Source organism: Entelurus aequoreus, linkage group LG08, assembly GCF_033978785.1.
Source record: "Entelurus aequoreus isolate RoL-2023_Sb linkage group LG08, RoL_Eaeq_v1.1, whole genome shotgun sequence".
Taxonomy (NCBI): Eukaryota; Metazoa; Chordata; class Actinopteri; order Syngnathiformes; family Syngnathidae; genus Entelurus; species Entelurus aequoreus.
The window spans coordinates 13,972,247-13,989,145 of NC_084738.1; the positions used below are offsets into that span (position 1 = coordinate 13,972,247).

General features: G+C 38.1%; 1 protein-coding gene across 1 annotated transcript in view; it reads left to right on the forward strand.

The window, feature by feature from the left end:
• Positions 1-16,899, forward strand: part of atrnl1b (attractin-like 1b) — a 116,406-nt gene that overhangs the window by 54,898 nt on the left and 44,609 nt on the right. Inside the window, exons 21-23 of the mRNA XM_062055654.1 lie at positions 9,567-9,619; positions 14,746-14,840; positions 15,136-15,214. Coding sequence (XP_061911638.1) covers positions 9,567-9,619; positions 14,746-14,840; positions 15,136-15,214 — 227 coding nt within the window. The remainder of the gene's footprint in view (positions 1-9,566; positions 9,620-14,745; positions 14,841-15,135; positions 15,215-16,899) is intronic.

Consider the following 16,899-nt stretch of genomic DNA (forward strand, 5'->3'; position numbering starts at 1 on the left):
TCATAATGCACCACACATTTTCAATGGGAGACAGGTCTGGACTACAGGCAGGCCAGTCTAGTACCCGCACTCTTTTACTATGAAGCCACGTTGATGTAACACGTGGCTTGGCATTGTCTTGCTGAAATAAGCAGGGGCGTCCATGGTAACGTTGCTTGGATGGCAACATATGTTGTTCCAAAACCTGTATGTACCTTTCAGCATTAATGGCGCCTTAACAGATGTGTAAGTTACCCATGTCTTGGGCACTAATACACCCCCATACCATCACAGATGCTGGCTTTTCAACTTTGCGTCTATAACAATCCGGATGGTTCTTTTCCTCTTTGGTCCGGAGGACACAACGTCCACAGTTTCCAAAAACAATTTGAAATGTGGACTCGTCAGACCACAGAACACTTTTCCACTTTGTATCAGTCCATCTTAGATGAGCTCAGGCCCAGCGAAGCCGACGGCGTTTCTGGGTGTTGTTGATAAATGGTTTTTGCCTTGCATAGGAGAGTTTTAACTTGCGCTTACAGATGTAGCGACCAACTGCAGTTACTGACAGTGGGTTTCTGAAGTGTTCCTGAGCCCATATGGTGATATCCTTTACACACTGATGTCGCTTGTTGATGCAGTACAGCCTGAGGGATCGAAGGTCACGGGCTTAGCTGCTTATGTGCAGTGATTTCTCCAGATTCTCTGAACCCTTTGATGATATTACGGACCGTAGATGGTGAAATCCCTAAATTCCTTGCAATAGCTGGTTGAGAAAGGTTTTTCTTAAACTGTTCAACAATTTGCTCATGCATTTGTTGACAAAGTGGTGACCCTCGCCCCATCCTTGTTTGTGAATGGCTGAGCATTTCATGGAATCTACTTTTATACCCAATCATGGCACCCACCTGTTCCCAATTTGCCTGTTCACCTGTGGGATGTTCCAAATAAGTGTTTGATGAGCATTCCTCAACTTTATCAGTATTTATGCCACCTTTCCCAACTTCTTTGTCACGTGTTGCTGGCATCAAATTCTAAAGTTAATGATTATTTGCAAAAAAAAAAGTTTATCAGTTTGAACATCAAATATGTTGTCTTTGTAGCATTTTCAACTGAATATGGGTTGAAAATGATTTGCAAATTATTGTATTCCGTTTATATTTACATCTAACACAATTTCCCAACTCATATGGAAACAGGGTTTGTATATAAACTGTATGTATGTATGTGTATGTATGTCTATGTAAATATAAGGGCTGTCAAAGTTTACGCGATAATAACACGTTAACTATAAGTAACTTCCTTTTAACGATGATGATTTTTTTTTTACGCACGATAAGCGTGTATGTCCTGACTCCTTTTTGACCCTCGAGCCATTTTGTGGCGTGGAGAAATGTAACGGCGTCAGTTGCTGTTGAGCCACAAGCTCGAAAATAGCGAGCAGAAATGCACAAAGAAAAGGGGGACATTACGAAAATGTTGGATCCAAAGCCATGGTGAGTCGTTGTCCCAACAAGAAAAGATGTAGATTGTTACTGTGACTGCTATAGGAAGATGGAATTAAAAGCTCAACATAAATGAAAGACGGTCAGCAAAAGTCAGTTCCGTCTTTAAAACATGTCAAGACACGTTCTTGAACCAATCACACTTTTCCAGCTTCACATCCGATTTAACTACATAACAAAATAAAAATGACTTAATTGTCTTATATTACAATCAATGTTTATCAAAGATGTTTTGTAAAGTAATCTGTGACAATTGCACCTAAATACATGCTGGTACATCAGTTGAGGAATGTGGGGGTGAGGAGGATTTTTCTGGCTGGCTAAAATATTATGTAAATAATTTTTTAACATGTTCTAGTTGATACTCCTCAGTTACAGAATGTTTAACAGGCTGATTATGACAATTGGTTGATAAGTAGAGCAGGTTAAGACATTGTCATGCAGCAATAGGAAGACCATTAACTTGTACAACATGAAATGTACCGAATATCACAAGTATTTATTCAGGTAGAAATATCATAGATTACATGACCGAACATCTTTGACAATCAAATCATGATCGTTACAATCCACAATTTGTGTTATTTATGCATGAAACTGGCATCTAAACATAGTGTAGCTCCTCCTCCAAATGCAAGGGTTTCTACAGCACAAATACAAATTCTGTATTTGTACAAAATTTGAACTCTGGCAAGACACTAACTTAATTTTTTTCATCCTCTTTAAAAGCGTGTTTGTCCTTTTTGTGTTGATCTTTGAAAAAAACCCACAACGTTTAAAGCAAATTTTATTAAAGCAATCTAATTGTCCAGTCATGGTATAAAAAACGTTAAAACATTTTTGTCTAGGGTACACTTATTAATGATGAAACATTTGCGATTAATCACAATTAATTTTGAGGTAACTATGAACAAAATGCAATTAATCACGAATAAATATTTAAATTGTTATAGATGGATTATATACATATATACAGTATATATAAATACATATTAGGGTTGTACGATGGGGGTTAGTGCATGTGCCTCACAATACGAAGGTTCTGAGATCAATCCCGGGCTCGGGATCTCTCTGTGTGGAGTTTGTGTGTTCTCCCCGTGACTGCGTGGGTTCCCTCCGGGTACTCCGGCTTCCTCCCACCTCCAAAAAAATTAGTAATTGGCAACACTAAATTGGCCCTAGTGTGTGAATGTGAGTGTGAATGTTGTCTGTCTATCTGTGTTGGCCCTGTGATGAAGTGGCGACTTGTCCAGGGTGTACCCCACCTTCCGCCCGAATGCAGCTGAGATAGGCTCCAGCACCCCCCGCGACCCCGAAAGGGACACGCGGTAGAAAATGGATAGATGGGGGTTGTACTGTGTACCGGTACAAATAAAGAACTGCTGTACTAATTAATTCAAAATGGTGCATTTCAGCAATAGTATTGTTTTTAGTATTTATTTTATATTTCCTATAGCACAGACCAAGAGTGGCAACCATAAGTCATGAAGCATTTAATACAATGTCAGTAAAGCTTTATATTAAATTTTAACCTAATTTTTGATTATGGCAGACTATATTTAATATATCAAATTGTAAATTGTTCTTTGAGTGCAACAAGAAAAGCCCAATATGTTTAATGCCTTTTAATTTTTATTTTAATCTTCTGAAATTGTGCTTTAAGTACAATAAGAAACATTTGTTTAATGCAGTGTTTTTCAACCTTTTTTGGGCCAAGGCATATTTTTTGTGTTGAAAAAATCCGGAGGCAAACCACCATCAGAAATCATTAAAAAAACAAAACTGAGTTGACATTAAAAAGTCGTTGTCGCATTTGTTGGATATGACTTTAAACCATAACCAACCATGCATCAATATAGCTCTTGTCTCTAAGTATTTTGAGTTTTTTGCTGTTTTCCTGTGTGTATTGTTTTAGTTCTTGTCTTGCGCTCCTATATTGGTGGCTTTTTCTTTTTTTTTTTGGTATTTTCCTGTAGCAGTTTCATGTCTTCTTTTGAGCGATATTTCTCGCATCTGCTTTGTTTTAGCAGTTGTTTTATTCAGTTGTTTTTATCCTTATTTGTGGGGACATTGTTGATTGTCATGTCATGTTTGGATGTACATTTTGGAAGCCGTCTTTGCTCCACAGTAAGTCTTTGCTGTCGTCCAGTATTCTGCTTTTGTTTACTTTGTAGCCAGTTCAGTTTTAGTTTCGTTCTGCATAGTCTTCCCTAAGCTTCAATGCCTTTTCTTAGGGGCACTCACCTTTTGTCTATTTTTGGTTTAAGCATTAGATACCTTTTTACCTGCACGCTGCCTCCCGCTGTTTCCGACATCTACAAAGCAATTAGCTACAGGCTGCCACGTACTGATAACCGTATTACACGGTTACACTGGTTTGCACATTTTTAACCCAAATAAGTGAAATTAGATAATCTCCCACGGTGCACCAGACTGTATCTCACGGTACACGGCACAGGGGTTGAAAAAACACTGGTTTAATGTATTCATTTTTGGCTTCATTTATTATTTTGAAAAGTGTCAAAGTTTCGAATGACATTTTGGTATCGGGAAAACCTTAATACATATATATATACAGTAATCTATTTATATATATATATGTATGTATGTATGTATGTATGATATATATATACATATATAGATACAGATAGATATATATATACGGTATATAGATAGCGACCGATGTCGTTTTATAGGGGCCAATCCCAATTATTAGTAGTCAAGGAGGCCGATAACCGATATTGGTTGCCGATATTTATTTGCAGTAAAATTTTGCTAAACATGAATAGTACATCTCAGTCGATTATAACTGGACTGTTTGGTTTGTCTTAGAAGACATGTTGCCTCTTATCCAAGTAGGCTTCATCAGTTCATACTCATAGATAGGTTAGATCCAGTCTTAGACTATCCTAGTCTAACGGCTGGTGCCAAAACCCCAAATATTTATACTGAATGGTTTCGCCCTATTGTAGTGAGAAAAACAACTTTTGAGATGCAAAAGAACAATCCTCCTGTCAATGTTCATGACAGAAGGATTGCCACTATCAGCCCCAAATAGTCATAATCACTAGGGATGTCCGATAATGGCTTTTTGCCGATATCCGATATGCCGATATTGTCCAACTCTTTAATTACTGATACCGATATCAACCGATACCGATATCAACCGATATATACAGTCGTGGAATTAACACATTATTATGCCTAATTTGGACAACCAGGTATGGTGAAGATAAGGTACTTTTTAAAAAAATGAATCAAATAAAATAAGATAAATAAATTAAAAACATTTTCTTGAATAAAAAAGAAAGTAAAACAATATAAAACCAGTTACATAGAAACTAGTAATTAATGAAAATTTGTAAAATTAACTGTTAAAGGTTAGTATTATTAGTGGAGCAGCAGCACGCACAATCATGTGTGCTTACGGACTGTATCCCTTGCAGACTGTATTGATATATATTGATATATAATGTAGGAACCAGAATATTAATAACAGAAAGAAACAACCCTTTTGTGTGAATGAGGAGGGAGGGAGGTTTTTTGGGTTGGTGCACTAATTGTAAGTGTATCTTAAAAAAACAACAACAAAAAAAAAAACGATACTGATAATAAAAAAAACGATACCGATAATTTCCGATATTACATTTTAACGCATTTATCGGCCGATAATATCGGCAGACCGATATTCTCGGACATCTCTAATAATCACCCACGTTAGCATTCCATTCAGTTGTAAACAAATGGCTCAAAGGAGCATCTGTGACCACAATGTTTCTAACTCCTGGTATTTGTTGCAGACTAAAAATTGCAAAGTCTTTTAGGAATGGTTGAAAGGACAGTCTTATGTGGGAAATAGGTGGTGTCGCAGACCATCTCCTCTGTTCAGCAATGGTTTTTCAACTTTGACATCGATAGCTTCCCTCCATCACTCCTCTTTCGTACATGCGTTCTTCCTGTCCAGAATCGTTAGGTTTTTTTCCTCAAAGGAGTGCTGGTAGACAGCTGAGTCTTGGTCTGTAGACTTCACCCATCTGTGCTGTGGCATACGTCGCCTGGTTGAAATGTACTGGAAAGTTCATGCGCTCTCTCTTGGGCATGGGGGTTGGTAGGAACATTATCAGCTCTGTGTTGTAAGGTTCTAATAACGCCCAGTTTGTATTCCAGTGGTTGGTGTGAGTTAAAAAGTAGGTATTGATCAGTGTGTGTGGGTTTTAGGTAAACCCCACAAGGAGGCTCCTGTTTTCTCAAATGTGGATATCACAGTCCAAAGAGGGCAACTTGCGGTTTTTGACATTCTCACGTGTGAACTTTATGTTTTTGTCCACTGAGTTAATGTGCTCGGTGAAGGCTTGGTTTCTTAGATTCTGATTTTAACCCATGTGTCATCCACATATGTATACCAAAGACTTGGTGCTGTTGCCTTAAAATAGCTAAGAGCTCTCTTTTCCATGTCCTCCATGTAAAGGTTTGCCATAATTGGGGATAAAGGAGATCCCATGGAACAACCGGTTTTTGTTGGTAAAACGTTCCCATGAATTGAAAGTACGTGGACTGAAGGAAAAGTCCCAGCAAAAGGCAAATATGTTCTGGGTTTATTGTGGATCTATCCTGTAAGGTGTGATCACCTCGTAGGCGTTGCCTCACAGTTTCTACTGCATCCTGGGTTGTCCATGGAGTTTTGGACATGATGTGGTGTTTTGCCAACCAAAGGTGCTTAGATGTTGGCCACATACTTAGCAATATTGTATGTCACAGAGATAATGCTGCTGACAATGGATCTGAGGGGAGCCCCATCTTTGTGTATTTTTGGATGGCCATAGATACCAGGGATGGTTTCTTGTGGGTGTAATCGGTAATACAATGCCCGGTTCATGGCTTCTGAGATTTGTGGTGTTTGTAAGTACTCAATGATTTAGTCTCCTCTTGCACCCTCCTGTTGGGTCTATTTTGAGTATTTTCATACATGCTAGACTGTAACACATATTAGAAATAGTCAATATGCGTTAGACTCTAACACATATGAAATACCCAACACATGTTAGACTCTAACACATATGAAATACTCAAAAGAGACCCAACAAGTGGGTTCAAGAGAATACTTATTGAGTACTTACAAATGCTACAAAAGTCAGAAGTCATCACCCGGGCATTTTATTACTGATTAAACCCACAAGAAACCATCCCTGGTATTTATGACCTTCTAAAAATACACAAAGATGGGGCTCCCCTCAGACCCATTGTCAGCAGCATTAACTCTGTGACATACAATATTGCTAAGTATGTGACCAACATCTTAGCAGCGTTGGTTGGCAAAACACCACATGTCCAAAACTCCATGGACTTTGTAGCAAAGATCAGTGACCTAAAACTTCAAATGGATGGTTGGAGTAAATAAACGCCCCTACAGGTCACTATTTGAGGAAATGTGTCAGATTGAGTTGATTTTAATTTTACGAGCTATTTAATGTGTTGGTATTAGTATGCTTCAAATAACATGCGATAAAACATGTCCTCCCAATCACTCATGATTACGACAGTCACCTCCTCAAGTCAGTGGCTGGCGAGGACCTTCTGTCCTCTTTCACACAATCGCCTCTATGACCCTTAGATTGTTGTGTTAGCGTCTTAACATCTCATAAAACAAAGCAACCGTGAAGGCAATGTATAACGATAACGGATATAATCCACTTTAAATGGATTCTTGTACCTTCTCTGTAGCAGCTCGAGCGCACACATGTGTAACGTAATAATAATACTGTTATAATAATAAGCCTTCTACCAGGTTAAAGTGCAGCCATGTGTTTTGTGCACCATTAAGTGCATTACCGCTTAGATAGACATTTCTGCCGTATGTTCCCTGCTTATTATACTCTGGCTATAAAGTTACATTATAGTTACAACGCTGTCCAATATGGCTGTTGGTGATTCAGAGTCTGATTAAAATGACATTCTCCGTTAGCAGCCCAACCTTACAAGTACGGCGACATCATCTTTACCGGGTTCTGTACTCCTGACTTGCAGTCTCTGCCGTGCCGACCGATTTTTTTAGTCACGCTGCTTTCCATCTTTGTCGCTCAGATGGCGTGTTTGTTTGTGCAAGATGTCAAGAGAGATGCCGCCGCAGGCTCCAAAACAAGAACGTCTGTCAAATAACAACAATGGCTCTGAGGCGAATAGAAGCGAGTAATTGCCCATTTTTTTGTGGGGGGGTTTTTCGCCACACCGTTTTGAGCTCCCAGCCACTCTTGGTTAAGACCCTCATTAGTGCCGTTTATAGATTAATTGGCCCTCAGTTTACAGTCATTTCACACAGGCCATATGTTAATTCCAGGCTTATTATTGCTTATTGTTGGGTTTTGAGTGCAGCTTGAATTTAAAGCCCAGTTTGGCAATGAACTGATAAACAGAATGCAGCAGTGGTAATTTATATATTTAGTTTGAACACAAGAATCTGTTTGCTGTAGAATGTCAAGTCATTTTTGTGAAAGCCATGGAGTACTTAACCACTATAAGAGAAATGCACACTCTGCTACCTTCATTTTATTTTTTTTGTACTATACATCTCACTTACTGTTATCTTGTGGCATCATAAAGAAAGCACTGGAAAGACAACTAAAAATTTACTTTGAATACAAAGTCAGCGTTCTCATGTACCAAATAAATGTTTTTACTATAAAAAAAATGTTTTTAAAGAAACAAATTGTATTCACCCAACGTCCAAAACCGTACCTTTTTTATTAATGCTAAGTTATCGTGTGCAAGTGTAAACGTCATGATCTTGTTCCAAATAAACTATTACTATCGTTGAGGAAGCCATATTGTACTGAGCAGCCAGGGCATGCTTCTGTTGTGGTATTGCAAAGAAACCTAAGGAAAGCTAAAGAAAAGGCTCCTTTATATCCGGGGTTCCTAATCTTTTGGGGGTCACCAACTTTCCCACTACAGAGGGGCCTTCAAATATTAACATATTAGTCATCTTACTTTTGATTTTAATTGTATTCAATAATTATATCTAACCTAAATACAGTTTATATAACCTTGTCATATAATATAAAAAAACATCTGTTAATCACAAAGATTGTTTTTATTTTAACACATAAACCTTAGGTTTAGGTCAGGCTGATTAGAAAAATAAGCACTAATCAAATATACTGCATAAGAAGGGACTCCTAAATAACCGATGAAAATTAAATTGTAATACAATTATTATTAAACTTTCAAAACAATTCAAGTGCAAATAAAAGTACAGCTTCAATACTTTAGTTGTAATTTTTGCACATAAGACATTTCTGTATAACTTTAGCTCCAGACTTCGTCTGTTTGTTTGATATTTTCATTAATGCCAGAAGTGGTGGAAACATGTATTGCAACCGTGTACCGCTGCGGCCCATATGGACCACAGCTGAGAAACACATATTTTTTGGGGACCCTATAGGGGGCTCTCACGGATAATTAGAAACACTGCTTTAGAAGCTACCCAATGTGAAAGTTTTGTGTGACTTGACTTTAAAGATCTTTGACTTAAGAGGCTCCACTGTAAATATTGACTTAATAATAAACAGTGCTCTTGCTAGTTTTCCCTCCGCCTTCCCCCTATACACGCTTGACTTTTGAGCCGGCTCCAGAAAAAGCAGATGAAAGCCAGCTGCTTTGAGTCTGGCAAAGATGTCTGCCCCGGGTTCTGATTATTGAATCTGGATCCCTTAGCATCCAAGTTATTAAACACGCATAATTTAGCCTTTGGCTTGCTTGTATGTTGTTTTATCTCTTGATTTGTTAAATGTAAATCAGTAATAATTAAATACATCACCTGGATTGGCGTATGTCTAACATTTTAGGTGGATGATTTGCATATGTTTTCCCGCTGCAAGGGCTTAATGGGATTTAACCCTCTGTCATCGCACCATAAATCAGGTTTGTTGATTTGGAAAAAAACATCTAATTAACTTAAACACAATCAAGTGATGTGATTTTTTTGTGAGGAGAAAGAGCCTGCAGCAGAGGTTAATATGTACTTGTGCTGATAAGAGCTCTCCATGTGCACTCATCTGCTTCTGTCTGCTGTTTTCTTCACTCCAGGTGTGACTCAGAAAACCGTTACCTTGGCAATCCACTCAGAGGGACCTGCTATTGTGAGTAACAGATGCACACATGCACTCGTTCGTCTTGGCTTCTCCCCCCACTGTCTTTCAACCCTTCCGCTCGGAGGCAGATGGAGCGTCTTTGGCAGCCGGCGTTGGCGCTTGTTCAGTGACAGAATGACTTGTTGTGAAAGTGTCAAGTGCATCAGAAGAAGTGAGTGATTGAGCTAATCAAGGGGACGGAGGAGGAGAACTTCTACACTGGGCTACTCACACACTCACTCACCCACCCACCCCTTCATTCATTTAGAAATACTTAGTGTGACTGGCTTGTCAAGTGTGAGGAGAAATATCAAGGTGATAGCGGCATCTCTGGATGTATAACGTCGCCGGTTTCGTCCTTCATGGTGCTTCATATTTTTGTGCTCCTCCCCACCTTCGCTCTAGACAACAAGCGCTTTGGCCAAGCTTTTGTCCCCTTTTGAAATGCCATAGCGTGACACCAAGCTCCGTGATAAGACAGGAGCGTCACGCCCGGAGCCTGTTTTAACCTCTCTGCATCACTGACACTTGCTTTTGAGCTCTGTTACGTTTGGGAAAACAACACTTCCTGACTGTCTAATGCTACATTATCTCATAAAAGTCCCATTTCAGCAGTCATTCTCAATATAGTGCATTTTGTCAAGGGACACATTTCTTTAGAGTAGTCAATGTGTAGCAGTATGTATTTACCATCTGCTGAAAATGACTCAGCACACAGTCGTTATTGTCCAAACCAGGGGTGTCCAATCTTTTGGACTTGGGTCATTTGGTGTATGTGTGTATATGTATACATATATGTATTTATATATGTATCTATTTATACGTGTGTGTGTGTGTGTACATATTATATTAATATAATGGATTTATAAATAATATACCAGTAATTGGGTTATAAGATAATATGAAATTTAGACCCCTACCTTGTTTACTTCTGTGACAACTTCCTTAAAGTTTTGTAATCAATCAGAAATATCGAGCTTCTAAAATGCTCCAAACATGGATAAGTGTAGAAGTATTTTTCCCACCATGCAGCATTGTAATGGATTTAAAGGGGTGTAATTTAGAATATTTAATGGCGCTTGGGCGGTTTTTTATAATATTTACAAAGTTCAGTGAGCAGGTTGTGTGACCATGTATGTTGACTTTCTGTGTTGCAATTTTTTTTGCCCCATGACTTGGGAAATTTGTCTGGATTGGCTCATTTAAGTAAATGCTGTGCTGTGTACTCTTCTAATAACAATTCATGGTCATTGACCTAAATTATTCACAATGTCCCTAAGATGGCGGCAAAGTTGCAGCAACATACTGTCAGATATTTAAAGTTGATTGCAGGCCAGATTCCAAGACATCTCGCGGGCCAAATTGAAGACGCCGCACATAGTTTGGACATCCCTGGTCTAAACTATTGCAAAATGCATCTCTGTAGTTCTGAAACCTTAAAGTACTTTCACATGACATTTCAAGTACAGCCCCTGCAACTAGGACACAGAACCAGTTTGCATATTTGCAGGGAAATGTCACGATCATAACAACAGCAGTGGTTGCAAATAGCTGTCGTGCAGTAATATAATTAATACAGTTCTCTAACACAATGCGTCCAAAGTGTGGCCTTGGGCAATATGTAGCCCCATAGCTCGTTTTCTACTGACATTGTAGAAAAACTTAAAGAAAAATGGGAAAAAATAAGGCAAAAGGGCACAATGTAAAGCTAAAAAGCTAATAATGACACAGCTTTGTGAAGAGCTTAAGCTATATTTACACACTTCCTTGTAGTCTCGTTAATATGTATTGGGTATGTTTTGGTGTAAATCTTGCGCAAATTTTGCTCCACAGTCACATTTCTAACCTGTTTTTTTAGTCTGTCTGCATGTACGTTGGTAGCAGCGTTCCCAGATTGCAAATGAAACCACGCCCTACTCTGTCCAAAAGTATCATAATGTACACTACTGTTCAAAAGTTTGGGGTCACCCAAACAATTTTGTGGAATAGCCTTCATTTCTAAGAACAAGAATAGACTGTGGAGTTTCAGATGAAAGTTCTCTTTTTCTGGCCATTTTGAGCGTTTAATTGACCCCACAAATGTGATGCTCCAGAAACTCAATCTGCTCAAAGGAAGGCCAGTTTTGTAGCTTCTGTAACGAGCTAAACTGTTTTCAGATGTGTGAACAAGATTGCACAAGGGTTTTTTAATCATCAATTAGCCTTCTGAGCCAACGAGCAAACACATTGTACCATTAGAACACTGGAGTGATAGTTGCTGGAAATGGGCCTCTATACACCTATGTAGATATTGCACCAAAAACCAGACATTTGCAGCTAGAATAGTCATTTACCACATTAGCAATGTATAGAGTGTATTTCTTTAAAGTTAAGACTAGTTTAAAGTTATCTTCATTGAAAAGTACAGTGCTTTTCCTTAAAAAATAAGGACATTTCAATGTGACCCCAAACTTTTGAACGGTAGTGTATCTCTTGAAAATGTACACTGTTTAAATATATATCTTAAAGATGTAGCCGCTATTTTTTTTTGTTCCAGACACGGTCGGAAATGAACTACATAAACATATAGATTCACCCGGTCCCAACATCAGGCCTTCACACTCGCCCAGCGATACAGAGCTGCATAAACAATGCTTTTAGTAGCATTCACACTTTTTAGTGATTAATCGCAGTAAATCACTTGCTTGCATAATTTTAATTAAATTTTAAAAAGCACATAAATATTTCGACACAAGTGCAATTTTATGGTCAGAATTGGACTGGACTCTCGCTGATGTGTTGGACTTTCACAATATTATGTCGGACCCACTCGACATCCATTGCTTTCGGTCTCCCCTAGAGGGGGGGGGGGGGTTACCCACATATGCGGTCCTCTCCAAGGTTTCTCATAGTCATTCACATTGACGTCCCACTGGGGTGAGTTTTCCTTGCCCGTATGGGGGCTCTGTACCGAGGATGTCGTTGTGGCTTGTACAGCCCTTTGAGACACTTGTGATTTAGGGCTATATAAATAAACATTGATTGATTGAGAATTACAACCAGTCAGAGTCTCCTCCCTCATCTTTGCACTGACAGAAGCATTGACCTGACCACTGACCGTATAACAACCCACACTGCTTTTCGGGTAACCAAGACAAAGACACCCACTTGGTCAAAACACATTTCCTAATTATTCTGCGTATACACTGTACATGATTAATCGCATGAGGTAACTTTAAGAGCCCTGATTTACAAAACATTTTTTAAGCTGTTTTACAAAATTGAAAAGTCTGGACACCCCCACTCTAACATTATGGACTAAAACAAAAGTAGGAATGGTGGCAAGTAAGGATGGGCGATACGGCCTAAAATCTATGTTGCGATATATATTGCAGCCTGCTGCGACAATGATATATATTACAATGTATTGTTTGACATGTAAATAATAATATAATCATTTGAAAACGGGGTACGGAGGTTCCTGATTTAGCTGCTGACATAGGCAAGAACATATTGCGTCATTTCTAGCTGTATTATTATGAATCTACTTGCTAATTTACTGTTATTAGCTGGTTACTTTCTGTTGTAACATGGTTCTATCTACACTTCTGTTAAAATGTAATAAGCACTTATTCTTCTGTTTGCAATATTTTACATTAGTTTTGGGTGATACTACAAATTTGGGTACCATATTTTTCGGAGTATAAGTCGCACAGGCCGAAAATGCATAATAAAGAAGGAAAAAAACATATATAAATCGCACTGGAGTATAAGTCGCATTTTTTGGGGAAATGTATTTGATAAAACCCAACACCAAGAATAGACATTTGAAAGGCAATTTAAAATAAATAAAGAATAGTGAACAACAGGCTGAATAAGTGTACGTTATATGACGCATAAATAACCAACTGAGAACGTGCCTGGTATGTTAACGTAACATATTATGGTAAGAGTCATTCAAATAACTATAACATATAGAACATGCTATACGTTTACCAAACAATCTGTCACTCCTAATCTGTAAATCCGATGAAATCTTGTACGTCTAGTCTCTTACGTGAATGAGCTAAATAATAATATTTGATATTTTACGGTAATGGGTTAATAATTTCACACATGAGTCGCTCCTGAGTATAAGTCGCACCTCCGGCCAAACTATGGAAAAAAACTGCGACTTATAGTCCGAAAAATACGGTAAGTAGTTAAACGGGCAGCATTGGTCATACTGATACTTGAAATGTTCAAGATTGTTAAATAATAACATTTTTGATCACTATTATAATCAGACAAAAACACAGGATGGCGGTGTAACAATATCAATTAAATAGTTAAATTATTTCCTACCACTGGCCAGGATTTAAATCCTTTGGTTTTTGCCCTTAAAGTCCTCCTGTGTGTCCAGGGGACTTATTTTACTGAGTTTGTAGACAATAACAAAAATATTTTTTTCATAATAAAAGAAATAGATCTAACCACTGTAGTATCGACCATACAATAATATTATACTTGTAGATTTGCGCACCTTTGTTTACATTCAAGAGCTTGAGCCTGTTGCATATTCTCCTACGGTGTGTAGTGTAGCATATTTAGCTATTCTTCATCCGCCAGGGATGATACTGTACTTGCAAGAAACTTAGTTTATTTGCTGCCATGGAAATGAGGATTGCTGACTTAGAAAAGGCTTTGTACTGTGGAAGGACATTAGCCACTAGTCAGGACCCTACATTGCGTTGAGAACGCAATCATTCGTTTGTCGCTGTCAACTTTGCAGGACACAGCAACATGCATTGTCACAATATAACGATAGTATTAAAAACTATTGTCGGCCAAATGTATATCTTTTATATCGTCAATGTCCTTTTTGTTAGTAGCAACACGGGTGTAAAATAATAGTTGAAAACGATGTAGTTTACTTGCGTTGTATCCTCACTCAGCTTTGATGAACATCCTGATTGCAGTTATTGGATTTGATTGCATCTGTTTTTGGATTCCACTTGTCATCAGTCAGAATGTCGCTCAAAGTTTTTTTTTTAATGTTTTGCCTTTCCCAAAAATATGTGGTGTTAGTCATGCATATCGTAAGACTTGACAGTGTATTTTTGAACATACAGTATAAAATGTAGCTTACACTATTATGTTTTTCCTTTCTTCAATAGACAATCTGCTGATCGACTACCAGTTCACCTTTAGCCTCATTCAGGAAGATGATAACCACTACACGGCCATCAACTTCATGGCCTCACCTGAGCAGGTATGTTTCACAAGTAAAGCAAGTTATAGATCACACATGCTAGTAACCATGCTAACAGATGTAACAGTGAGTCAGTATGAAGAGTCACTGTGATTTTGTTGGTGTGTGTGTGTGGTACATAATTTGCAGAGAGCAGCTCTCTGACATATCACAAGTCAATTATCACCATGATGACGACTCCACGAATCGTGTTTTTCGGCTGTCACATGCTTAGTCATTACACAGTTTTGTAAGCTAACTTATACAGTTTTCTGTAAAATGTCTGATGTTCTGTATTTTGTTCTGTCACCTAAAGGCCAACAAGAACTTGGACATGTCCATCAATGCATCTAACAACTTCAACCTCAATATCACTTGGTCTGTGGGATCCACAGGTACTTATTATAAAGCGTGCCGCTTGATTATTGTGCATTAAATGCATGTGATAGTTTTACAGTGGACTAGGGTTGTACAGTATACCGGTACTAATAAAGTACCGCAGTCCTAATGGATCAAAAACGGTGCTATACTGTTTTTGAAAAATACCGGTTCCTTTTTTTTTTTTTTTCGGGCATAACGGCGCGCCGTCGTCATGTTGTGACATTGCTGGTTTGACGAGCAGAGGGGCGTGTTCGGCAACGCACATGCACGGAGTACTTGCAATCAGACACGGTGTGTAGAAAGAAAGGGAGAATGGACGCATTTTGGCTTAAAAACTAACGATAAAGATGAAACTTTAACACTGAAACGCCGCTCAGCAAGAGGTGCTTTAAAACATAGCTAGCGGCTATCCGCAGTCGGCAGTGTTTTAGCTACTTCTAAATCACAAATTTTCGCCTCCATGGCGACAAGTAAAGTGAGTTTCGTACAAGTATCATCCCTGCAGGACAAGGAACTGCTAAACATGCTTCATTACACACCGTAGGAGGATATACTGTAATAGCTCACCGTTAACAGCAAGCTGGCGCTCCTCAATGTAAACAAATGCCATGGGTGGATCTACACCTGACATCCACTGTAATGATACCAAGTACAAGGGCGTCTCTAGTCGGTACTACTATGATTACATTGGCATTTTTTATCGTCCCCAAATTTTTTTCCCATTTTATAAAAATGTATATTATGTTTATAAACTCAGGAAATACATCCCTGGACACATGAGAACTTTGAATATGACCAATGTATGAACCTGTAACTACTTGGTATCGGATCGATACCCAAATTTGTGGTGTCAACCAAAACTATTATAAAGCATCCAAACGACAGAAGAATACGTGTTTATTATATTTTAACAGACGTGTAGTTGGAACATGTTAAAACAAATAACCAGATATTAACAGTACATGAACAAGTAGATTAATAATCCATTTTCGACCGCTTGTCCCTCAAATTTGACAAAATAATAGAATAAAAAATGATACAATATGTTACTGCATACATCAGCAGCCAATTAAGGAGGCTTTGTTTACTTACTACTAAAAGACAAGTTGTCTAGTATTTTCAGTCTTTTATTTAATTGTTCTTCGATCACAATAAGAAACATATGTTTAATGTACCGTAAGATTTTTTGTTACGATGAAGCCAAAAATAAAACATTTTGTGGTCCCCTTTATTTAGAAAAGTAATGTTTTGTTACCGGTACCAAAATATTGGTTTTGGGACAACCCTACAGTAGACTATATAGACATGAACTAAAATAATGTTAAACTAACTTCCATTGGAAATTATGTGTATTGTAGTGAAATGCTCAATAGCCAGTATATATATATATATATTTTTTTTTTTTCTTCAATTGTCATTCAAAATGCACATATCGCTATTGCTCAGGGTTTCTATGAGGTACACTACCGTTCAAAAGTTTGGGGTCACCCAAACAATTTTGTGGAATATCCTTCATTTCTAAGAACAAGAATAGACTGTCGCGTTTCAGATGAAAGTTCTCTTTTTCTGGCCATTTTGAGCGTTTAATTGACCCCACAAATGTGATGCTCCAGAAACTCAATCTGCTCAAAGGAAGGTCAGTTTTGTAGCTTCTGTAACGAGCTAAACTGTTTTCAGATGTGTGAACATGATTGCACAA